The sequence below is a fragment of the Diaphorina citri genome, unplaced genomic scaffold (assembly GCF_000475195.1).
Source record: "Diaphorina citri unplaced genomic scaffold, Diaci psyllid genome assembly version 1.1 scaffold73, whole genome shotgun sequence".
Taxonomy (NCBI): Eukaryota; Metazoa; Arthropoda; class Insecta; order Hemiptera; family Psyllidae; genus Diaphorina; species Diaphorina citri.
In genome coordinates this window covers 418,381-442,910 of record NW_007377510.1, presented here as the reverse complement: position 1 = coordinate 442,910, position 24,530 = coordinate 418,381, and the positions used below count along the sequence as shown (strand labels likewise).

Here is a 24,530-nt window from a genome sequence, read left to right as displayed (position 1 = left end):
ATTCGTTATGTGAAAAAAGAAAAACCGATAACTAGTACCTACATACAGTAGGCCAAAAGTTAAACAATAATAGAAATGCATAGAGTACACATATGCCTATAAAACCAAGCCTAAAATCTAGAATGGAAAACAAATCCATTTTCAGGAGACTTCCAAATAGATTTGGTGATAGATTTTAGTGAACATGTCTGGTCCTTAATAGTGCATTATCTCGAAAAATCTCCAGCAATAAAACGTATTCCAAGGCAATCCAATAAGAGAAAACAATTGAAAGGAGATAAAATTCAGTTTCTAAAACTCGTAAAGATTCCAGTAAACTCAATGATGAGTGATGAGAAGATGGAAGGATGGACAGGACCAGGGAAAATAGAAAGATGGGAAAAATGAATAGGACAAGGGAAAATAGAAATAGGTATGTAGAAATGGAGAATATGGAATAGAACGGATAACAAAAATACGAAGAATGTTTGGAATGAGAAATCCTTGCTCTCATGTTTTTCATTTATATTAGCCTCACGCCTCTCGCTAACGTTATTGTAAGAATGATTAACACTATTCCTTTTACGCCTTACTTCCTTCTGCTCTCCTTTAGCCTTTGAAAAACTTTTGAATGCTGCTACTATTGTTATTAAGATTTAAAAAGTTATTACCTACTAAGTCAGGTCTCAGAAAAAGAAAGCTTTGTCAGGACGATAAATAAGCCAGAGTCAGCAGATGTGACCGTGTGACTTGCTGTCTGGGTAGCTTCTTTCATGAATTTCAAGCTATAAGTATTTAATGTTACACCAAAAACAGTTGCTACAAGGCCATAATAATTTTCTTCTATTGGTCTCCAATGGCAGATTGAAGGCATTGTGAAATTTGTAAAACCAAAAGTAAATCTTTCGATCTGAGGCCATCAGCCATTTACGCTGAGACCATCTGACTGACCGCTGTCTCACAGACCTAGGTCTGTAACACCCATATTTATGAACAAAATGCTGGCTCTTAAGTTCGTGCTAAACATAGTCTCAAGGCATTTGATTGGTCAATTTTGACATGAGACTGATCTAAGAACGATCATTCTTGTTCATAAATACGAGTGTAAGACCCCGTCTTAACGAGTGTAGCGGAAAAGGCTTGAGACCCAGGTCTGTCAGACGCTCTGACCGTCAGTGGCGGGTATGAAACCGATCATCGCTTCTCTTTCAGACATCCTCGAAAAAAGAGGAGAGCAACCATTGATGGATCTGTTGGACCAATTCGGCGGATGGCCCATCCTGAAACCCAACTGGAGTTCGAAGAACTTCGACTGGAACACTATGATGGGTCAGTTACGGCTGTTCAACAACGATATATTCCTATCCGAGTGGGTAGGACCAGATATTAAGAACTCGAGTGAATATATCATTCAGATAGACCAGCAAGGATTGGGTCTTCCTACACGGGATTACTATCTGCAGCCGACCAATAGGGTTTATTTGGACGCGTATAGGAACTTTCTCATCACCATAGTGACCCGGGTCTTCCTACGCGGGATTACTATCTGCAGCCGACCAATAGGGTTTATTTGGACGCGTATAGGAACTTTCTCATCACCATAGTGACCTTGCTGGGTGCACCCCTTGCCAATGCTACCATACAGGCAGAGGAAATCATCCGGTTTGAAACAGATTTGGCTCGGGTGAGTAATGGACCTTTTTTTTAAGAGGTTTGATAGAGGGAATTTCCTTTCCATCTTAAATCTAGCTCGGGTGAGTAATGGACCTTTTTTTTTTTGAAGAGGTTTGATAGAGGGAACTTAAATCTAGGCGCACGGCAGTGCGCCTAGATTTAAGTACCTACTCTAACGTTGCAAGCAGGTACCTACTCTAACGTTGAAATAAAATAAGCAAAATGTGACTTTATAAAAGTTCAATGCCCTATTGAATAATTTGATTAGATTATAGTTCAGACTCAGTGGTTCTCTGCTGGGTGCACCCCTTGCCAATGCTACCATACAGGCAGAGGAAATCATCCGGTTTGAAACAGATTTGGCTCGGGTGAGTAATGGACTTTTTTTTTGAAGAGGTTTGATAGAGGGAACTTCCTTTCCATCTTAAATCTGGCGCACTGCCGTGCGCCTAGATTTAAGATGGAAAGGAAACTGAGTAGGTAATAGGTAATTATAAAAGTATCTACAAGCAGGTACCTACTCTAACGTTGAAATAAAATTAGCGAAATGTGACTTTATAAAAGTTCAATGCCCTACTGAATAATTTGATTAGATTTTAGTTCAGGTTCAGTGGTTCCCCTGGATAATATGCGGAGAACGGAGTATTATTTTCCAAACATCAAATGACTCGAGTAATTCAAAGCTATTAAAAGTTAAATGAAACACGAATTCAATTTAAATTTCAAGCGCTTACTCTGTGGCCTAGCAACTAAATTTTAAGCAAATAGGAGGAATTGAATCATTATCATCTAACCTGAGCAACGTGAAAGTTTTCAATAGAATGTTAAAATTTGTGACGAGACAGAAGGAAATTCAAGTTTCAGAAAGGAAATGTCCTCTTCTGTTTTATTCGAACTAAAAAGCAGATAATTCCTCGTTTCCTTTTGGCAGACGTGTCAAATAAAAATAATTTTCACGCCAAACTAGAATGTTAAAATTTGTGACGAGACAGAAGGAAATTCAAGTTTCAGAAAGGAAATGTCCTCTTCTGTTTTATTCGAACTAAAAAGCACATAATTCCTCGTTTCCTTTTGGCAGACGTGTCAAATAAAAATAATTTTCACGCCAAATTGCTCTTACACAATTATCAGGTAACAGCGTAAAATGAAATGCTCTAAGCTAGGGTTATGTGTAATCTAGTTCAGTCAATCGCATAATTGTTTTGTCGGTATGCATCACCAAATAAAAGCGGATTTTTGTTTATGTCATCCACATAAGTTGTATATAAAGACCCTATGTAATATTCATTTATAGAAAACATAAAGCTCCTAGCATCAAACTGGGAAACACATAAATTGGGTACATAAAATAACATAGAACTAATTATTCATGCTATGTACGTGTACGTTGTACGTATACTTGTCTGAATAGTACGTTGGTACTTACCGAGTTTTACTTCATTGGCAACTTATGCAAGCAGTTCTGATCTGAAATCCAAATAGAAAATTGTAATGATAGAATTAATGATTCTGCACAGTTTATGCGAATAGAGAATTCTAAATTCTTCGAAACATGCAGGTTTTCCCAAATGAATTTTATTCATGTAGGGTGAAGAGATTGAGTTTGCCCCTTTTTCGGATTAAAAACTAGAAATTTGTGTAACATTTTAATTTTGAGCTAGCTACCTACCTATACGGTAAACTGCTAACATAATAGGACTTCTGGCCCAAGGCCTTAAGCTGACATTATAAATAAATCACTGGGTACCTACTTAAATACCTACGAGTATATGCATTTTTTACCGTACCGGACATTTTATTCATAGGTAGTTAGTTGATGGTGAAATTTATTTATTTATTTATTTTTAATAAATAGGTCCGATTCGGGATTCAGAACCAAGCCCTTAGATGGTAAGAGTCATAGTCAGTACTCTAGCTAGACCACTCTGCCGTAAAAGAAGGCAGAACGATTTTCCGGAGAGTATTCTGCGTGTTCAAAAAATAATTGGGTATTACTTGCATAATCCACTTTTATCCCATCTCAATACTCCTCAAACATAGATATATCCCATCTCAACAGAATTCTACTATTTTTATCTCTACAGATCACACCGGCCTGCGTGTTCAAAAAATAATTGGGTATTACTTGCATAATCCACTTTTATCCCATCTCAATACTCCTCAAACATAGATATATCCCATCTTAACAGAAGTCTACTATTTTTATCTCCACAGATCACACCGGCCCCGGAAAATCGACGTAACGTGAGCGAGCTCTACAGACGAATGTCGGTCGGAGAACTGAGACATCTGGTGCCGAAAATCGACTGGTTTCGATACTTATCGATCATTCTGGACCGACCTGTGAAACCCCATGAGCAAATCGTCAACTTTGCCTTGCGCTACTGCGAGGACCTGGTGTACCTCACACCGGCCCCGGAAAACCGACGTAACGTGAGCGAGCTCTACAGACGAATGTCGGTCGGAGAACTGAGACATCTGGTGCCGAAAATTGACTGGTTTCGATACTTATCGATCATTCTGGACCGACCTGTGAAACCCCATGAACAAATCGTCAACTTTGCCTTGCGCTACTGCGAGGACCTGGTGTACTTGTTGCAGAAAACTCCACCCAGGCAGGTATCCAACATTTCTTCCACTCATCTTATGTTAACGAGTTGTTCGAAAATTGAAAACTATTTCAATTTCTAAGGCTGTGTCTAGACAGAGTCTACACCGTCGATCAATGTAGATTGAAACTGTACACTGCCTCGACAACATAGATTCACCTCCTCGATCGACGGTGTCGACTTTGTGTGGACACAGCTTTAAGTATGGGTAGGTTCAGGTACCTACTATATTGGTGAGTTTATCTGACCCGGCCATATCAGCCTAATCTTTTGTGGTAGGTACCTATAGGTATACTTGTCTGCGTTGAAAAAAGCTCTTCCAGTGAACAAATCTACCTACCTACTTAATTAAAATATTATTCCCAACAAGGAAACTCTCCACTCACAAAAACAAATCTTTGAAGTTGAAGTGCCAATACCACCGGATAAATTAGTTAATTACTACAGAATATCACAGAGCTCTAATGTTTCACCAATGAGGCATAAAATGAAGGCAGTTTTACCCGATGGCGACGCGAAATATCGTTAACTCTAAACAGAGTCTTTCATAATAAAACTGTCTCTTAATATAAAGAATATCAACCTCCTTAACGTTTCTTAAGTATTTTTCATTTTAATTAAGTTTTAACTTGGAAGAGAGCCAAGATGAGAGTTAAGGGTTTCTTGTTTCTTACCTCTTGTCTCTTCCAAGGTATATTTCTCCATTTTGTCAATTTTTCTTCATACCTCCAGTCATTATTCTTTCAAGTTCTTCTTTACCTCTTTCTTCTCTTTGGCTGTACTGCCACGGTATCCCAGTGTTTTCTATTCACTTCCCTCTTTTGCTTATTTAATAGCACGCGCTTTTTCTTGCATGAAAATAATTAATTCCAAAGTTATGTTGTTGATACTTGAAAAAAAAAAAAAAAAAAAAAAAAAAAAAAAAGGAAGGGCGGTGTGTAGGTTTCTTAGATTTTTTATTTTTCTTCCAAGTCTCTTCTTCGTATTCTTTGTTTTTAGCCCTTCCTTCCTTTATTATTACGATAGTAATAAAAAAAAGGTATAGTGGACGGGGCTATTGTATTGGCTTCGGTGTCGTCTGTCTGTCTGTCCCCCATAGAAGGACTTATCCAAACCTGGTCGACCCTATATTTCAAATTAAAGGTCTTTTTACCAGGAACACACGGAAGTGGTGGTGCAAATTTTGTCCAGAGAACCATAAGCCAAAAAAAAAAAAAAAAAAACTTTTTTGTAGGGGGGGATTTAGGAAACATTTAAAGGAATAAAGGAGAACGGGCTCTAGTCTTGATTCTTAAATAATTTACATGAAAGTAAAATCGAAAAATCAAATCAAGAATAATAATAAACTGAATATTAAATAAATTAGGTAGGTACATAGGTATTGATTTTCTTTAATCACGATCGAATAAACTACGGGCTAAAAAATTCCCGGAGGGACGGGCCCAGCTTGTTCTATTCATTTTCCAAGTTTTTTTCCTCCCTATTCTCGTCATCATCTCATGGTACGGAAGCTAAGACAAGGGACAGGGCAGTAAAGGAATATTTTCTCTAACACTATCTAGGTACCTACCCACCTCATGTTTATTTTTCCTATAAGACTAGACACAATGTGACCATATTTACACTGTTAAAAGGCCTCTTCCTTTAACTCGGTTCGAAAAGTCTTTTCAGTCAGCTCCCATGGCGTAGTGGTCACTGCGCTCGCCTTGCACGCATCAGGAGACCCGGGTTCTATTCCCGGCGGGGTCAATAAATTTGTATCACCCAAATGATTGATTCCGTGACTGGCTGTTGCGGGACTTGCGGGGCCCACTCAGCCTCGTGAGGAAAATGAGTACCTAGCTATGACAATACATATAAATGCGCATAGCGACCGGTGCCAGCATGGTACCTAGGTAAACATTGGGTTTTAGGATTATTGAGATATTGGGAAAATTCTACAATGCTATTAAAAGGCCTCTTCCTTTAACTCGGTTCGAAAAGTCTTTTCAGTCAGCTCCCATGGCGTAGTGGTCACTGCGCTCGCCTTGCACGCAGGAGACCCGGGTTCTATTCCCGGCGGGGTCAAGAAATTTGTATCATGCAAATGAGTGATTCCGTGACTCGCAGCCTCGTGAGGAAAATGAGTAACTATGACATATAAATGCGCATAGCGACCGGTGCCAGCATGGTAGGTAAACATTGGGTTTTAGGATTATTGAGATATTGGGAAAATTCTACAATGCTGCAGTGAGTACCAAAGTTGTGACATAATAACACAAAGAAACTGCATTTACATTTACAAAAGTCTTTTCCCTCCCCACGCTCAGCACCTTGTATTTTCTCCTCTAATCTTTTCTTCTATGTAATCTCTTTCACTTTTTCTTTATAGTTCTCGAATACGTGGAAAATTCGAAATTCGTTTTTCATCTTTCATGAGATTCCTTGTATTTTCTCCTCTAATCTTTTCTTCTATGTAATCTCTTTCACTTTTTCTTTATAGTTCTCGAATACGTGGAAAATTCGAAATTCCTTTTTCATCTTCCATATACTTTTCCCATTTCTTCGCAATGAGATTTTTTTAATCCCGTGAGTGTTAACATTTGACATAAGGTTAAGCTTTTCCTAATGGTTTTCCTCTATTGAGACTATTGGACTAATTCCAACTTTGTATGTGGTCATTGGTCAAATAACACAAAGAATTAGGGAAGTTTCTTTTGTCCAATTTGTGCCTAAGTGTATTACCTATTTGTAGTCCAGACTCGATTCTTTGCCGAGTGTCTTTGTCTTGGGGTTTTAACCTTCCAAAGTAAACCTACACACCTTACTTCTCTTTATAGAGATTGAGGCGAACACCCGTTGAGTGTTAACATTTGACATAAGGTTAAGCTTTTCCTAATGGTTTTCCTCTATTGAGACTATTGGACTAATTCCAACTTTGTATGTGGTTGGAAGTTTCTTTTGTCCAATTTGTACCTAAGTGTATTACCTATTTGTAGTCCAGACTCGATTCTTTGCCGAGTGTCTTTGTCTTGGGGTTTTAATCTTTCAAAGTAAACCTACACACCTTACTTATCTTTATAGAGATTGAGGCGAACACCCGTTTCAACCACCCACCAGGGGTGACTGGAGGAACAACACCAAGAAATTTTTTTTTTTTTAGACTGTCGAAGTAAGAAATGTATAGTGACTTAATTTCATTATTGCACAACTTCTTCCATATTCTTTTCTAAATTTCATACTAAAAATATCGCAAATATCATAAGTACCTCGTCATAACTATCCCGAATCTCATATTTGCAGGACCATCTCCAACTACCTCCTGTGGCGCTTTGTCCGTCACCGCGTCAACAATTTAGACGACAGATTTCAGGACGCCAAACAGAAGTTCTACTTCACCCTGTTCGGCAGAGAAGAGACGCCCCCCAGATGGAAGACCTGTGTGGCTCAGGTGAACAATAATATGGGTATGGCTGTGGGCGCCATGTTTGTGAAGAAATACTTCGATGAAAACAGCAAGAACGACGTAAGTAGAGAGAATTTTTAGCTGTGTTAAACATGGTTAGGGTATGGCTGTGGGCGCCATGTTTGTGAAGAAATACTTCGATGAAAATAGCAAGAACGACGTAAGTAGAGAGAATTTTTAACTGTGTTAAACATGGTTAATGCTTGTCACAAATATCGTTACCCAATTATTACACCCAGATAAATTTCATGACTTGACTTGGACTCGAAGGTATGCATTTTGTTTCGTTTAATTATTGCCACCCACGCTCAGACCGTCTTAACGTGTAGGTACGGCAGAAAAAACTTGAGACCTAGGCCTATCAGAGCGTGAGTGGCAGGCATTAGATGTAGAACTTATAGGAGTACCTATTATATCCACCCAAATCAGTAGAAATTCTTGAGATTTCCTGGAACATGAGTATTCAACCCTTATTATTATAAAGTTTACTTATGTTCCTAGGGAAAGGTTCTTTTTTTCTGGGATTACACCCAGATAAATTTCATGACTTGACTTGGACTCGAAGGTATGCATTTTGTTTCGTTTAATTATTGCCACCCACGCTCAGACCGGCTAACCACGGTCTATCAGACCGTCTTAACGTGTAGGTACGGCAGAAAAAACTTGAGACCTAAGTCTATCAGAGCGTGAGTGGCAGGCATTAGAAGTAGAACTTATAGGAGTATCTATTATATCCACCTAAATCAGTAGAAATTCTTGAGATTTCCTGGAACATGAGTATTCAACCCTTAATATTATAAAGTTTACTTCTGTTCCTAGGGAAAGGTTCTTAACTACCTACTTAGTTACTTACCTTAGGCACTATGTATGTGCTTATAGCAGGAACTATGAGTGATAGAGTGTTAACATTTGACATAAGGTTAAGCTTTTCCTAATGGTTTTCCTCTATTGAGACTATTGGACTAATTCCAACTTTGTATGTGGTCGAATAACACAAAGGTCTTTAGGAAAGTTTCTTTTGTCCAATTTGTACCTAAGTGTATTATTTGTAGTCCAGTCCAGACCAGTGGTGACTGGAGGAACAACACGAAGAAAAATGTTTTTTTATTATTTTTTTTTTTTTTTTAGACTGTCGAAGTAAGAAATGTAGTGACTACACACCCAAAAAAAATTTTTTTTTTTTTTTTTTTTTTTTAGACTGTCGAAGTAAGAAATGTAGTGACTTAATTTCATTATTGCACAACTTCTTCCATATTCTTTTCTAAATTTCATACCTACTAAAAATATCGCTAATATCATAAGTACCTCGTCATAACTATCCCGAATCTCATATTTGCAGGACCATCTCCAACTACCTCCTCCCACCCAGGCAGGTATCCAACATTTCTTCCACTCATCTTATGTTAACGAGTTGTTCGAAAATTGAAAACTATTTCAATTTCTAAGGCTATGTCTAGACAGAGTCTACACCGTCGATCAATGTAGATTGAAACTGTACACTGCCTCAACAACATAGATTCACCTCCTCGATCGACGGCGTCGTCTAAGTATGTGTGGACACAGCTTTAGGTATGGGGATAGGTTCAGGTACCTACTATATTGGTGAATTTATCTGACCCGGCCATATCGAAGGTTATCCGTATTGGAATACAGGATGACTTACATCTCACTGGATTTTGACGATCCCCCATGCCCTCATTACAGTACCCTCATTATTATTCACAAGGGTTAATGGTTCACCAGGTATTTAGGAAGGTGCCTGTGCGATATTTAAGGTTGGATGAAAATGCTCTTCATATCTAACAGATGATTTTTAAAACGGCCATATCAGCCTAATCTTTTGTGGTAGGTACCTATAGGTACTTGTCTGCGTTGAAAAAAGCTCTTCCAGTGAACAAATCTACCTACTTAATTAAAATATTATTCCCAACAAGGAAACTCTCCACTCACAAAAACAAATCTTTGAAGTTGAAGTGCCAATACCACCGGATAAATTAGTTAATTACTACAGAATATCACAGAGCTCTAATGTTTCACCAATGAGGCATAAAATGAAGGCAGTTTTACCCGATGGCGACGCGAAATATCGTTAACTCTAAACAGAGTCTTTCATTGCAATCGGTCCAAATTTTCAAAATCGGGAAATGGTTGGAAATATCCGTTTTGGGATCCCCTGATGTCAAAAAGTGGTTTTTAGCCCAAGGTCTGTACGTACGTACGAAAGTTGTGTGATGTTCACACCAGATTTTTTTTCTCTTATTGCTTATTGAGATGAAGTAATCTTCTTTGGAGAAAGCCCCATTTATCATGAAGTGGGTGCCCATGATAAACCCCCAAGTCTTTTTTGACTGACAAGTGACAACCTATGCCGACTTGCTATAGGTAAGTATAGGTACCAGAAAGCGATATCCATTCTTGCTGACCCTATACCTAGTTACAGTATTATACTTAAATAACTAACGAGTCCAATAGGAACATCATTATTGTGTTTCAGTATCTCTTCAACTATATTTATTGCCTTTTCGTACGTTTTATATCACTAATGAACAAAAGAGTAGTAATGAAAGTATTGCAATCGGTCCAAATTTTCAAAATCGGGAAATGGTTGGAAATATCCATTTTGGGATCCCCTGATGTCAAAAAGTGGTTTTTAGCCCAAGGTCTGTACGTACGTACGAAAGTTGTGTGATATTCACACCAGATTTTTTCTCTTATTGCTTATTGAGATGAAGTAATCTTCTTTGGAGAAAGTCCCATTTATCATGAAGTGGGTGCTCATGATAAACCCCCAAGTCTTTTTTGACTGACAAGTGACAACCTATGCCGACTTGCTATAGGTAAGTAGGTACCAGAAAGCGACATCTATTCTTGCTGACCCTATAGTTACAGTATTATACTTAAATAACTAACGAGTCCAATAGGAACATCATTATTGTGTTTCAGTATCTCTTTAACTATATTTATTGCCTTTTCTTACGTTTTATATCACTAATGAACAAAAGGATTTTGCTTGAAAAAGCTTGTTTCAACTCTTGCACGTCTCTTTCCAGTTTCCTCGTTTCTTTTTAGATCTCTTTTATTTCTTTGACTTTTTCTTTTATTTCTTTGCCTTTTCCTTGTTTATAGCTACATACAAATGTTAGGTCTTTGAATAAGAAAATCTGACGTAATATATTTATTATTATTTTTGTTGCTTTCAGTCAACATCAAACATTTTCCTCTAGTGTAACTGTTGTGCTTTGTCAGATGGAACTGCTTATTGCATTTCATGTATTAGAATTTTGAGCTCCAGTTAAAGAAAAGAATAACAGGAAAAATATATGCAAACATTTTCCTCTAGTGTAACTGTTGTGCTTTGTCAGATGGAACTGCTTATTGCATTTCATGTATTAGAATTTTGAGCTCCAGTTACAGAAAAGAATAACAGGAAAAATATATATTTTCTTGTTACTCTTCCACCTGACTGAGAATTGGAAGTGTAAAACCCTTGTAATATAGGTTCTTTCTGAAAGAAAATACTGCCACGGTCCCTGAATAACTTAATGACAGACATTTAAATTATCTTCTCCTTCTGATTCCTTCAAAACAAATATTTGCAATGAGCTTTTCTCTTTTCCTGCAATAAGTTCTCGATCCCAAAATAGACGATGTCGTTGTTTTCTGCTTTTAACTCCAGACAATCACAATTGGGTATCTTCTTCTTCTCATGCCGTCTCCCTTTCTTGTTACTCTTCCACCTGACTGAGAATTGGAAGTGTAAAACCCTTGTAATATAGGTTCTTTCTGAAAGAAAATACTGCCACGGTCCCTGAATAACTTAATGACAGACATTTAAATTATCTTCTCCTTCTGATTCCTTCAAAACAAATATTTGCAATGAGCTTTTCTCTTTTCCTGCAATGAGTTCTCGATCCCAAAATAGACGATGTCTTGTTTTCTGCTTTTAACTCCAGACAAATACCATGCCGTCTCCAAATGAAGGTTGGCGATCATTCTGGCAGTATCTTCTATTGATATTAGTTATCTTGATTTATTCAGTTTTTTGAAATATTTTAATATAAAGTTCGGTCCGAAAAGCTTTATGTCCGTTATGAACGTGTTTTTTGGCCATCCAGCAGATTTATTTTTAGGTAGGTATACCTAATCAAAATGGACCGTGATTTCAGACTCTCATCATGACAAAAGAAATCAAGCAGTCGTTCCAAGAACTGTTGGCCGCCACAGACTGGATTGATCCAGAAACCAAGCGATTGGCAGCTGAAAAAGCGGACGTGATGATGTTGAGAATCGGCTATCCGGACTTTATCCTCGACACGAAGGAATTGGACAAGAGATATCAAAACGTAAGATTTACGTAAGGATCTCGTTTTGAATTGGCTTTATATTAGCGAGTTTTTGCAACCAAAATTAGCGTCACGTGTTCCTGCACATGCGCAGAAATAACGTAAAAGAGTTCAGTTAACGGAACACTAATTTTGGTTACAAAAAACTCCCTGCACATGCGCAGAAATAACGTAAAAGAGTTCAGTTAACGGAACACTAATTTTGGTTACAAAAACTCGCTATTATTTCGAATTAGGTCTTTCTGAAATACGAAACGCACTTTTCTTCTGAGGGACCCGGCTGTAAAGTTAAAACCAATTTATCTTTCTTTTGCTAATCAAGAATAATTTGGAGAACAACAGACCACTGATCTTATGTTCTGAATTGGTTCCCAGGTAACCATTCATCCAGAGCGATACTTCGAGAACATACTACGCGGAATCGAATGGTGAAACTTTTAGAACTGTCCGACTTAATGTAATAGAAAGTCGTGTGATGTTCACACCAGATTTTTTTTTTAGTTCTTTTGAAGAAATTGCAGAAGCAAAGGTTCTTCCACATTTCCATCGATTAGAACGTCCCGCAGTGTAACTCTAGTATTTTATTCAAACATCACATAAACTTCCCTACCACTTCCCACAAGTCCCTTTTTCCAACCTTACCTTTTGTTTATCTTTCCAACCATCCAGTGTGACTGGATTAATTATATCATTTCCTACATGCCTTTTCTTATTACTTTTCTCCTGTGTTATTACGCTGTCAACCTGTCAGACTCAAGTGTCATAAATAATATCTCAAGATCGTTAATGAACTTACTTTCCAACATGGTATACCCCTTCATTGTGTCTTGACAACCCCACACTCTCATCCAAGCTGGAAACTAAAACAAAACTATTACCACTTAATACAACAATCACTGGAAAATGCTGGTTTTTCCTTTCCAAAGAAAATATTGCGTTCCAATTCCATTTTCAATTGACATTCTGATTTGTGAGGAAGGGAAATCGAAAACAATTTTCAGTTTTTCATCAGAAATCCCGCTTTACCAGAAATATAAAATGCTTTTGTTGGAAACTAAAACAGAATCTTGTGTCAGAAATCTTGTGATATAATGTGGTGGATGGTAGAATTTTGTCTAATAGGTACATATCGTTTTTTGACTGAAATAAATAGGTACCTTCTAAGTAACTCGAAATGTACGTAATTCTCAAACAATGAAAGCTCCCTGTAGAACTTTCATTTCAATTGTTGAAATTTTCAAAATATGGCTTAGTGCATCAGGTTTGTATACGTGGGTGTAGAGGTAATTATGGACGTATCAAGCATAAATACCCCAATAGTGTGCCTATTGTTTGAGACTAAATAATTTTGTTTGTTTTATATCACGTTTGTTGATATGAGGATTTGATATTCCTCTCCATCTCTGACTGGTAGGTGTTTATTTTACCCTACTTATGTATTTAGTAGAGAGGAAATTTGGTGATAAATTCAACACTCACCATACCTACCTACGAATCTATTGTGGACATAGTTAGAAAAAAAGCTTGCACCGTTTACTTAGGCGTCAACCTAGTAAGCATTAACTAACTCCTCATTTTCAAAGAATTGAAATCTAAATGTAGAATAGAATAGAATAGACCTTGTTTATCCTGCTGGGATAGGACTGAAAAGTCCCTTTTCCCCCGCAGTCTAACCAAGGTCTTATATATATTTGATACATTATGGGGGGTAGTACTCGTATTGTAGTATAGTTTTAACGATGAGTGTCCAATAACCACACACTAATGTCAGCAGAAAAAAGAACAAGATGCTCAAATATATTGTGCTTAAAGGGGGACTTGAAACTTTAGAACGGGTTATGTAACGAGAATGAGGTTAAGCATAACAATAATATTCCCAGTAATCATTGTAGTCCACGGCCGTATTTAGGGAAGAGGGGGCGAGCTTTATTTTTCCCCTTTACTTATGGACAAGACTCGGAAAATTTGGAGCATCCACGGCCCCGGGTCCATTAGTGTTTGGACTCTCGCCCCCCTCCCTCGACAAAATCCTGAATACTGCCCTGATGTAGTCATTGTAAAACAATACACACGAGAACAGAATGTCCATTCCAATACCATATCCAAAACACATCTTGAAACAGCTATCCCCGGGTGAGACGGCCAAAGTTGCATCCCAAAACCAATAGAGTATAAGGTTGTTGCCGACAGCTAAATGATAGTGCAATAATTATTGATAATTTGTCAAATTTTTGGCAAACAGTCAACTCTGCACAATCAGAAAATCTGAGAGAGTGATGATACCTAACTCTGTCCATCTCTTTTTCTTTCTAACTTCTGTTTCTGTCCTCTTTATTCCTTTTTAAATCAATCCCTCGTTTTTCCTCCTCTTACTTCTCCCTCTTCGTCTTCTTCTTGTTCTTCTCCTTCTTCTTTTCTTCCTCTTTTTCTTCTTCTTCTTTTTCGGCCCTTTCTCAATTATCCTCTTTTTTTCACTCCAACCCCTTATTATGTCTCTCTTCAAGTCTCCATCTCCCAAGTTCATTCTCACACACTATTTAGGTACTCTATCTTCTCTCTCTCTCTCTCTCTCTCTCTCTCTCTTGCTCGCTCCCACGTAATCTCTTTGCATTCAGTTGAAATGTTTATTTTCAACATTATCCCTCGAGAGAGAACTGTTATAACTTTAAATTCCTCTCACACTTGAAAACTCCCGGGTTTAATTTTAGGTTTCCCGTCCCGCGTTTCAAAGAGAGTTTTTTGACAGGTTTCACGTAGGTTATCCGGGTTGTGTGAGTCAAAAGGTCTACTCCTTCACCATAAAGTCCATTCAGTGGTAGATTTTTACTAGTAGTATCCATTTAAAAATGTCATACCTAGCTTATTGTATCTATGCCCTACCTCTAAAACTAAAAAAGTTATACCTAGGATAAATATGTGACATAAATGGATAATTTAACTCGTCTCACTCTATGTCACCAATTGTTTTGTCTCTTCTTTAGACATCTCTTCCCCCTCTTTTGTTTCCTATCCTCTCTATATTTTAATCCTTTATATAGGTACATATTTCTAATCCTTCTTTCCTTCCAATTACTTCTTCTGTTACTATTTCACTCTCTCTTCCTCTCTCTCCTCTGTTCCTTGTCATTGTTTGTCTTTTACTCTTTCCAGGAAGGGAAATCGAAAACAATTTTCAGTTTTTCATCAGAAATCCCGCTTTACCAGAAATATAAAATGCTTTTGTTGGAAACTAAAACCGAATCTTGTGTCAGAAATCTTGTGATATAATGTGGTGGATGGTAGAATTTTGTCTAATAGGTATACATATCGTTTTTTGACTGAAATAAATAGGTACCTTCTAAGTAACTCGAAATGTACGTAATTCTCAAACAATGAAAGCTCCCTGTAGAACTTTCATTTCAATTGTTCAAATTTTCAAAATATGGCTTAGTTCAGAAATCCCGCTTTACCAGAAATATAAAATGCTTTTGTTGGAAACTAAAACAGAATCTTGTGTCAGAAATCTTGTGATATAATGTGGTGGATGGTAGAATTTTGTCTAATAGGTACATATCGTTTTTTGACTGAAATAAATAGGTACCTCCTATGTAACTCGAAATGTACGTAATTCTCAAACAATGAAAGCTCCCTGTAGAACTTTCATTTCAATTGTTCAAGTTTTCAAAATATGGCTTAGTGCATCAGGTTTGTATACGTGGGTGTAGAGGTAATTATGGACGTATCAAGCATAAATACCCCAATAGTGTGCCTATTGTTTGAGACTAAATAATTTTGTTTGTTTTAAATCACGTTTGTTGATATGAGGATTTGATATTCCTCTCCATCTCTGACTGGTAGGTGTTTATTTTACCCTACTTATGTATTTAGTAGAGAGGAAATTTGGTGATAAATTCAACTCTCACCATACCTACGAGTACCTACAAATCTATTGTGCACGTAGGTAGAAAGAAATCTTGCACTATTTACTTAGGCATCAACCTGGTAAGTATGAAGTAACTCCTCATTTTCAAAGAATTGAAATCTAAATTCTCTCTCTCCTCTGTTCCTTGTCATTGTTTGTCTTTTACTCTTTCCTTTAGCTCTTCTCTGTCTCTCTCCTTTCCTCTCTTATCGCGCGTTTTGCTATTTCTAATCTCTTTCTCTCTGCCTTTCTACACACTTTTCTCCTTATCCTCTCCATCTTCCTCACTGTTTTCTAATCCTCCCTCCCTGCCCTTCTCATTACTTCACTTTTTCGTTCTCTTTCTCCACTTTCTCTCCCTCTCCATAATATCTTCTCTACTTTATCTTCCTTTCCTTTTACTTCTTCTTATTTTTTTTTTTTTTTTTTTTTTTTTTTTAGATACCTACTTTTTTAAAGAGGTTTTCTTTTTTTTTTTTTTTTTTTTTTTTTTTTTTCATTTCCATTAGTTCTACTTTGCCTCTCTTATTTCCTCTCATTTACCTACATCCCTTGTGCCTACTGCCTATATTCTAATTCTAATAGCTCTCCCTTTCTAATATTGTACTTACTTTTCTTTTTCCTTCTCCTCTCCATCCTCCATCTCCTCCAGTATTTCCCCGCTTGCCTTCCTTTCACTTGCCATTTCTTCTTCGTTATTTTTGTCTTGCGTTTTTCTCTATTCCTCCATCTCTCCTCATTTCCAAATAATTGTCTCTATCTCAGGCATCTCAAACGTTCCCGTTGGGGACTTGAAACTTTAGAACGGGTTATGTAACGAGAATGAGGTTAAGCATAACAATAATATTCCCAGTAATCATTGTAGTCCACGGCAGTATTTAGGGGAGAGGGGGCGAGCTTTATTTTTCCCCTTTATTTATAGACAAGACTCAGAAAATTTGGAACATCCACGGCCCCGGGTCCATTAGTGTTTGGACTCTCGCCCCCTCCCTCGACAAAATCCTGAATACTGCCCTGATGTAGTCATTGTAAAACAATACACACGAGAACAGACTGTCTATTCCAATACCATATACAAAACACATCTTGAAATAGCTATCCCCGGGTGAGACGACCAAAGTTGCATCCCAAAACCAATAGAGTATAAGGTTGTTGCCGACAGCTAAATGATAGTGCAATAATTATTGACAGACGTAATTCTACTGATGTTCAATTATTGAACATCAGTAGAATTACGTCATTGCAATATAACGAAGATAAAAGAGACTGTAAGATACAAACAAGAGACCGCCCCCTTGGATAAAAGGGAAGGTTATCCGTATTGGAATACAGGATGACTTACATCTCACTGGATTTTGACGATCCCCCATGCCCTCATTACAGTACCCTCATTATCATAAGGGTTAATGGTTCACCAGGTATTTAGGAGGGTGCCTGTGCGATATTTAGGGTTGGATGAAAATGCTCTTCATATCTAACAGATGTCTCTCTCTCCTCTGTTCCTTGTCATTGTTTGTCTTTTACTCTTTCCTTTAGCTCTTCTCTGTCTCTCTCCTTTCCTCTCTTATCGCGTTTCGCTATTTCTAATCTCTTTCTCTCTGCCTTTCTACTTACGAGTACTTTTCTCCTTGTCCTCTCCATCTTTCTCACTGTTTTCTAATCCTCCCTCCCCTGATGCCCTTCTCATTACTTCACTTTTCGTTCTCTTTCTCCACTTTCTCTCCCTCTCCATATCTTCTCTACTTTATCTTCCTTTCCTTTTACTTCTTCTTATTTATTTCCTTTAGTTCTACTCTGCCTCTCTTATTTCCTCCCATTTGCATCTCCTGTGCCTATATTCTAATTCCAATAGCTCTCCCTTTCTAATTGTACTTACTTTTCTTTTTCCTTCTCCTCTCCATCCTCCATCTCCTCCAGTACTTTCCCGCTTGCCTTCCTTTCACTTGCCATTTCTTCTTCATTATTTTTGTCTTGCGTTTTCCTCTATTCCTCTATCTCTCCTCATTTCCCAAATAATTGTCTCCATCTCAGTCATCTCAAACGTTCCCGTTTTTTGTCAATCTCAGATAAATCTCTCATGAGGAACTTCAGCTTGTTATTTCTCTCTGTCTTCTTGTCAAGCTAAGTGAATAAATTTCCCTTCAAGCTTTGCCTCAAGCCGTTTCATGCTTGAAAAGCATCTCTAGATACTTGAGCATGAGCGTCGTCTTCATATAAATGTAATACCTCCCTTACCTGTATTACACATTGTATGCAATAAAGAAAACTGTATACAGCAGATTCCGTACACATTTCAACTATAGGTATTTTATTTAGCTGAATTTATTTAGGTTATAGGTAGGTATGTGGAGAATGTGTCACATTCCACACCATTCCGTCTTCCTTTCTTTACGAGCGAGAAATACCTAATCCTTGCATTTCTTTATATTAACTCTTGCATTTCTTAGGTACCTTCAGTATATTGTTTACTTTTTACTTTCTTTATTATTTTTTCCCTCTGGGTTGCACCTGTTTCTATATTATAATATCGTCTGAGACAATTTCTTGTTGTTTTTTCTAATTGGTTTTGTTTACATCGCCCATATCTTAAAATTAGATAGGTGTTTCCTTCCATTCCATTTGCAACGTTTGTGCCCTAAAGAACGTCACAAATTTCAATTTCACAATCCTTTCTTTTAAGTATTTTACAAAATATTTAAAAGAAAGTATTATGAAAGAAAGGATCCTTTGATATTTTTTTATCTTATTTTTAAATTTTAATAATATTGGTTTCTCAGGTATTAAGCTCCTGTAAAGTTCTTCTGAATTGATTTTACAAATGCTTTTAATCCAATTTCTCAATCTCTATTCCAGTGTTTCCGGCGGGGATTCTGCAGCCCCCGTCCTCTCTCCTGTTCTCTCTTATCGCGTTTCGCTATTTCTAATCCTCCCTCCCTGCCTTTCTCATTACTTCACTTTTTCGTTCTCTTTCTCCACTTTTTCTCCCTCTCCATATCTTCTCTACTTTATCTTCCTTTCCTTTTACTTCTTCTTATTTTTATTTTATTTTATTATTTCCTTTACTTCTACTCTGCCTCTCTCATTTCCTCCCATTTGCATCCCTTGTGCCTAGATATTCTAATTCTAATAGCTCTCCCTTTCTAATTGTACTTCCTTTTCTTTTTCCTTCTCCTCTCCATCCTCCATCTCCTCTAGTATTTCCCCACTTGCCTTCCATTCACTTGTCATTTCTTCTTCATTATTTTTGCCTTGTCTTTTTCTGTATTCCTCCCTCTCTCCTCATTTCCCAAATAATTGTCTCTATCTCAGTCATCTCAAACGTTCCCGTTTTTTGTCAATCTCAGATAAATCTCTCATGAGGAACTTCAGCTTGTTATTTCTCTCTGTCTTCTTGTCAAGCTGAGTGAATAAATTTCCCTTCAAGCTTTGCCTCAAGCCGTTTCATGCTTGAAAAGCATCTCTAGATACTTGAGCATGAGCGTCGTCTTCATATAAATGTAATACCTCCCTTACCTGTATTACACATTGTATGCAATAAAGAAAACTGTATACAGCAGATTCCGTACACATTTCAACTATAGGTATTTTATTTAGCTGAATTTATTTAGGTTATAGGTAGGTATGTGGAGAATGTGTCACATTCCACACCATTCCGTCTTCCTTTCTTTACGAGCGAGAAATACCTAATCCTTGCATTTCTTTATATTAACTCTTGCATTTCTTAGGTACCTTCAGTATATTGTTTACTTTTTACTTTCTTTATTATTTTTTCCCTCTGGGTTGCACCTGTTTCTATATTATATCGTCTGAGACAATTTCTTGTTGTTTTTTCTAATTGGTTTTGTTTACATCGCCCATATCTTAAAATTAGATAGGTGTTCCTTCCATTCCATTCAACGTTGCAATGCCCTAAGAAGCGTTCAAATTTCATATCACTTCAAATCCTTTCTTTTAAGTATATTACAAAATATATAAAAGAACAGTATTATGAAAGAAAGGATCCTTTGATATTTTTTATCTCCTTATATTATAATATTATAATAAATATTGTTTTTCAGAAAGATATTGGTATAATGCTCCTGTTAAGTTTCTGAATTGATTACCAAAAATGCTTTAATCCATTCTCAATCTCTATTCCAGTGTTCCGGCGGGGATTCTGCAGCCCCCGTTCTATCACCGACATTCCCCTGGGTATGAAATTTGGCGGCATCGGTGTTGTGATAGGACACGAAATAACGCACGGGTTTGACGACAAGGGCCGCCAATTCGACAAGCACGGCAACCTACATCGGTGGTGGAAGGATCAGGCCATCCATAACTTTCACGAGCGGGCGCAGTGCCTCATTGGTAAAGTACATTTAATTATTGATTAATTGATTGGTTGATCGATTGATATTCATTTATAGATTCACTTTAATGAGACGAGTCGGGATATAAAAACCTACTCGTAAGTATCCATTTTTTATAGGTATATAACTTAGTAAAATAAAACGAGATGCAGTCGTCAGTCCATGCGACGGACGAGTAAGGGACGGATGAAAAGGGAATTTTGCAAGGTCATGCTTATTTGGCAGAGTCTTACTAACTTACGATACGAACTTCTTAAAAGGTTTTGATATTCCACAGGAGGGCAGGAGGGGGATCTTCTATGTTCCTAGTTATAAAAAGAGTTCCAAAGTCTAGCTGAAAATAGATAGAATAATATGCTAGGAGTTTTCTAATGCTGGATATTATCTACTCAATAAAAGTTACAAGTCAACCATTTTTATCCGTCCCTTGATAGTTTTACGTGAGTATAAAAAGTAACTTATTATGTCAAGTCAAGTTTATGACCAGAAGTACCAGAAAACAGCTGCTTTATACAGTTTTAAGTAGTATTCTTCATCAGCTGGTAATAAAACTTTGTCTTTCATAATGCGTCATAATGTGATGAGATAATAGATCAGTTGCGCTTACATGGGTGATGTTTCAAAGTGGTAGAGCAGGAAAAATGAGGACCAACGGATACGTTTCTGCGCAGTTCTTTCTGCTCCTCCGCTAGCGCGCGTGCATAGTGGCGCTACCTAACGGACGAAAAAAACAACTGCGTAAAGTCTGATGTCACACATATTTGAACTCTTTTATTAGAACGGAAAATAAAAATTGAATTTTCGACCCTTTACAGTTATTTTTTCGGAGTTTTACCTCAGATTTGTATTTTTCCCAACTTTTTACATAGGAATCGACCATTTATTTATAATTTTTACCCATTTGGAACTGATTCATTAGGAGAATTTTTTAGAACAGGTAGATATGTAGGTAGGTAGCTAGGTATCCAAGTGTATTACTTAGCTACCTATATATGAAAGTCATTGAGCAGATTTTATACCTAGTACCTACTATGAGCTAAGATGTTTGGATTGTTTGGAATTTCCCATCTGTTAGAGTAGGTACAGCTATGTAAAGTTTCTTATGTAGTCTATGTACCCATATATACGAGTATTAGGTATATGGCTATATGGTTTAAGGATTGTTGGAAAATAGCGTTAAAAAACTCGAGCTTTTTGTGATAAAGTAATTTTATTATGAAACAGAACTTTTGCTCATGGTATAAAATATCAACAGCAAAAACTTTTATTCTCAGAAATAAGGGGAACATTTTAAGCGTAAAGGATACCTATGTTTAAATGGTCAGAGGCTAAAATGAGCTTTTTTGTTCCTGTCCATAGGAAAGTTTTATGAAAGTTTGCTACTTATGAGTAGATAATACGCAGAATTATGAAGTTGGGGAAACTTCGAATTGGAAGGTGGAGGAGAAGAATTATTTCCTCCTCAGATGTTTATGTTGACAGCCGACATGGTATCACAATACTTTTCCTCCCTTATCATGGAGCACTTATCACTGCGTTCTTCATGTTGGAAAAGTTTTAATTCCATTTTAATTAAAATTTAATCTCCTTTTGTACTCTCCAATATTTTCTCTCTATTTATTTTTTCGTCTGCTCGAAAAAGTTTTAATTCCATTTTAATTAAAATTTAATCTCCTTTTGTACTCTCCAATATTTTCTCTCTATTTATTTTTTCGTCTGCTCGAACAATATTCTTCTTTTTATCGCGCTGCGGAGATATTCTCAATATTTTATTGTTTTGTTTACCAGACGGAATAGTTTGGAATTGAAATGGTGTTGTGTTATTTTGTCGTCACACTATGTTTTTATCACAGAGTTCTTTCCCAGTTTTAAATTGCAATAAATGTGTAGAGGTAGAAAGTAGAAAGCACATCAGTTTTTTCCTCCTTTTACTCTAATGCACATATTTTTACGTATTTTGTCATTTTCTAGCACCTTTCTCTCTCTCTCTCTCTCTCTCTCTTGCATTCTAAATCAGTAAGTTCAACTGCCAAATCAGTAAGTTCCCTTACTAAATCAGCAAGTCCCCTTGGGGGCAACAAAACGTCGAAATATGCAAAATATTGAAAATCCATCGTTTTTTCAAAACCATACAATACCATAACCACTTGTAAATAGAGTCGAAATGGAGAAGTCCGGAAAACTCGAAAACTTCAAAAGTTAAAAAAGAATTAAAATATTCAAGTTGCTGACCATAATAGCTTTCATATCAGCCTTGTCCTCATTTCGTCCTTTCTAAAAGATAAAACAGAAAGACCACTTACAAGTCTTCCCCAGCTGAATATTCGGCTGTCTATTAAAACTGCTGATAAAGGGGGGGGAGGAGGAGGGGGGAACTGACCACTCTAGAGTTACCAGCACCAGCTGTTGCCAAGACGTTGATTACTCTTGAGAAAACACCCAAGTTTGTTTAGCACTTGATAGACGATAGAGTGTTACTCAACCTTTGAGAAAGCACTACCCTCCGGACGCGGGCAAAAGGAATAACCAACTGAGGTGATCAAAATTCACCGGTTCATCTCTTTGTTTGATGATTGTTAATGTTTAATACACATACACATACATATGTGTATATTTAGAGGAAAGGGAGTTCGGAGGTTGAGAACGACTCGTATAAGGTATGTCCACACATACTCGACCTGCCGTCGCGCGTCGATCGTTATAGACTGAACCGTCCACAATGCCTTGACAACATAGATTCACCTCGTCGATCAACACCGATCGACGGCCGGCCGACCATGTCTGGACACAGCTTTAGATTTCCTAATTTATACAAATGTAGGATGGGTAGCATGAATGGAGTCAGATGGAGTTTGTCAGCGTCGTTTGCAATTTGTCAAATTTTTGGCAAACAGTCAACTCTGCACAATCAGAAAATCTGAGAGAGTGATGATACCTAACTCTGTCCATCTCTTTTTTCTTTCTAACTTCTGTTTCTGTCATCTTTATTCCTTTTTAAATCAATCCCTCGTTTTTCCTCCTCTTACTTCTTCTCCTCCTTCTTCTTATTCTTCCTCTTTTTCTTCTTCTTTTTCGGCCCTTTCTCAATTATCCTCTTTTTTTTTCACTCCAACCCCTTATTATGTCTCTCTTCAAGTCTCCATCTCCCAAGTTCATTCTCACACACTATTTAGCTACTCTATCTTCTCTCTCTATCTCCTCTCTCTCTCTCGCTCCCACGTAATCCCTTTGCATTCAGTTGAAATGTTTATTTTCAACATTATCCCTCGAGAGAGAACTGTTATAACTTTAAATTCCGGTTCACTTTTGAAAACTCCCGGGTTTAATTTTAGGTTTCCCATCCCGCGTTTCAAAGAGAGTTTTTTGACAGGTTTTACGTCGGTTATCCGGGTTGTGTGTGAGTCAATTGAAAGGTTTACTCCTTCACCATACAGTCCATTCAGTGGTAGATTTTTACTAGTTGTATCCATTTAAAAATGTCATACCTAGCTTATTGTATCTATGCCCTACCTCTAAAACTAAAAAAGTTATACCTAGGATAAATATGTGACATAAATGGATAATTTAACTCGTCTCACTCTATGTCACCAATTGTTTTGTCTCTTCTTTAGACATCTCTTCCCCCTCTTTTGTTTCCTATCCTCTCTATATTTTAATCCTTTATATACATATTTCTAATCCTTCTTTCCTTCCCATTACTTCTTCTGTTACTATTTCTCTCTCTCTCTCTCTCTCTCTCTCTCTCTCTCTCTCTCCTCTGTTTGGTGAGCATGTTTTTTGGATTGGGTCCCAGAAAAAAATCCGATGTAGAACTATACCTGGAGCATATTCTCTGATTATTTCCGGTACAGAGTTCCTATAATAAAAACGAGTACACATGAAACTACAGGGTTACTCCGAGTACACCATGAACCTACAGGGTTATTTCGCCTATGTACTCCTATTCTGCTCTGAGGCCGCAGCTTACCACGGGTTATTTTGGGATTGCGTTCAATCCTGAATGCCCTTCTCATTACTTCACTTTTTCGTTCTCTTTCTCCACTTTCTCTCTCTCCATATATCTTCTTACTTTATCTTCCTTTCCTTTTTACTTCTTCTTATTTATTTTTTTTTTTCTTTCCATTAGTTCTACTCTGCCTCTCTTATTTTCCTCTCATTTAGCGACATCTCTTGTGCCAGCATATTCTAATTCTAATAGCTCTCCCCTCTCTAATATTGTACTTACTTTTG

The 24,530-nt window shown here is 37.2% G+C and overlaps 2 protein-coding genes across 2 annotated transcripts in view; one reads left to right on the top strand and one right to left on the bottom strand.

Annotated features, from left to right (window-relative positions):
• LOC103521202 (pyrokinin-1 receptor-like) overlaps positions 1-24,530 on the bottom strand; it is a 164,828-nt gene that overhangs the window by 90,901 nt on the left and 49,397 nt on the right. The window lies entirely within an intron of this gene.
• LOC103521181 (neprilysin-4-like) overlaps positions 1-24,530 on the top strand; it is a 57,443-nt gene that overhangs the window by 17,294 nt on the left and 15,619 nt on the right. Inside the window, exons 6-12 of the mRNA XM_026832062.1 lie at positions 1,192-1,499; positions 1,947-2,021; positions 3,868-4,268; positions 7,545-7,767; positions 11,874-12,050; positions 12,426-12,465; positions 20,092-20,298. Coding sequence (XP_026687863.1) covers positions 1,192-1,499; positions 1,947-2,021; positions 3,868-4,268; positions 7,545-7,767; positions 11,874-12,050; positions 12,426-12,465; positions 20,092-20,298 — 1,431 coding nt within the window. The remainder of the gene's footprint in view (positions 1-1,191; positions 1,500-1,946; positions 2,022-3,867; positions 4,269-7,544; positions 7,768-11,873; positions 12,051-12,425; positions 12,466-20,091; positions 20,299-24,530) is intronic.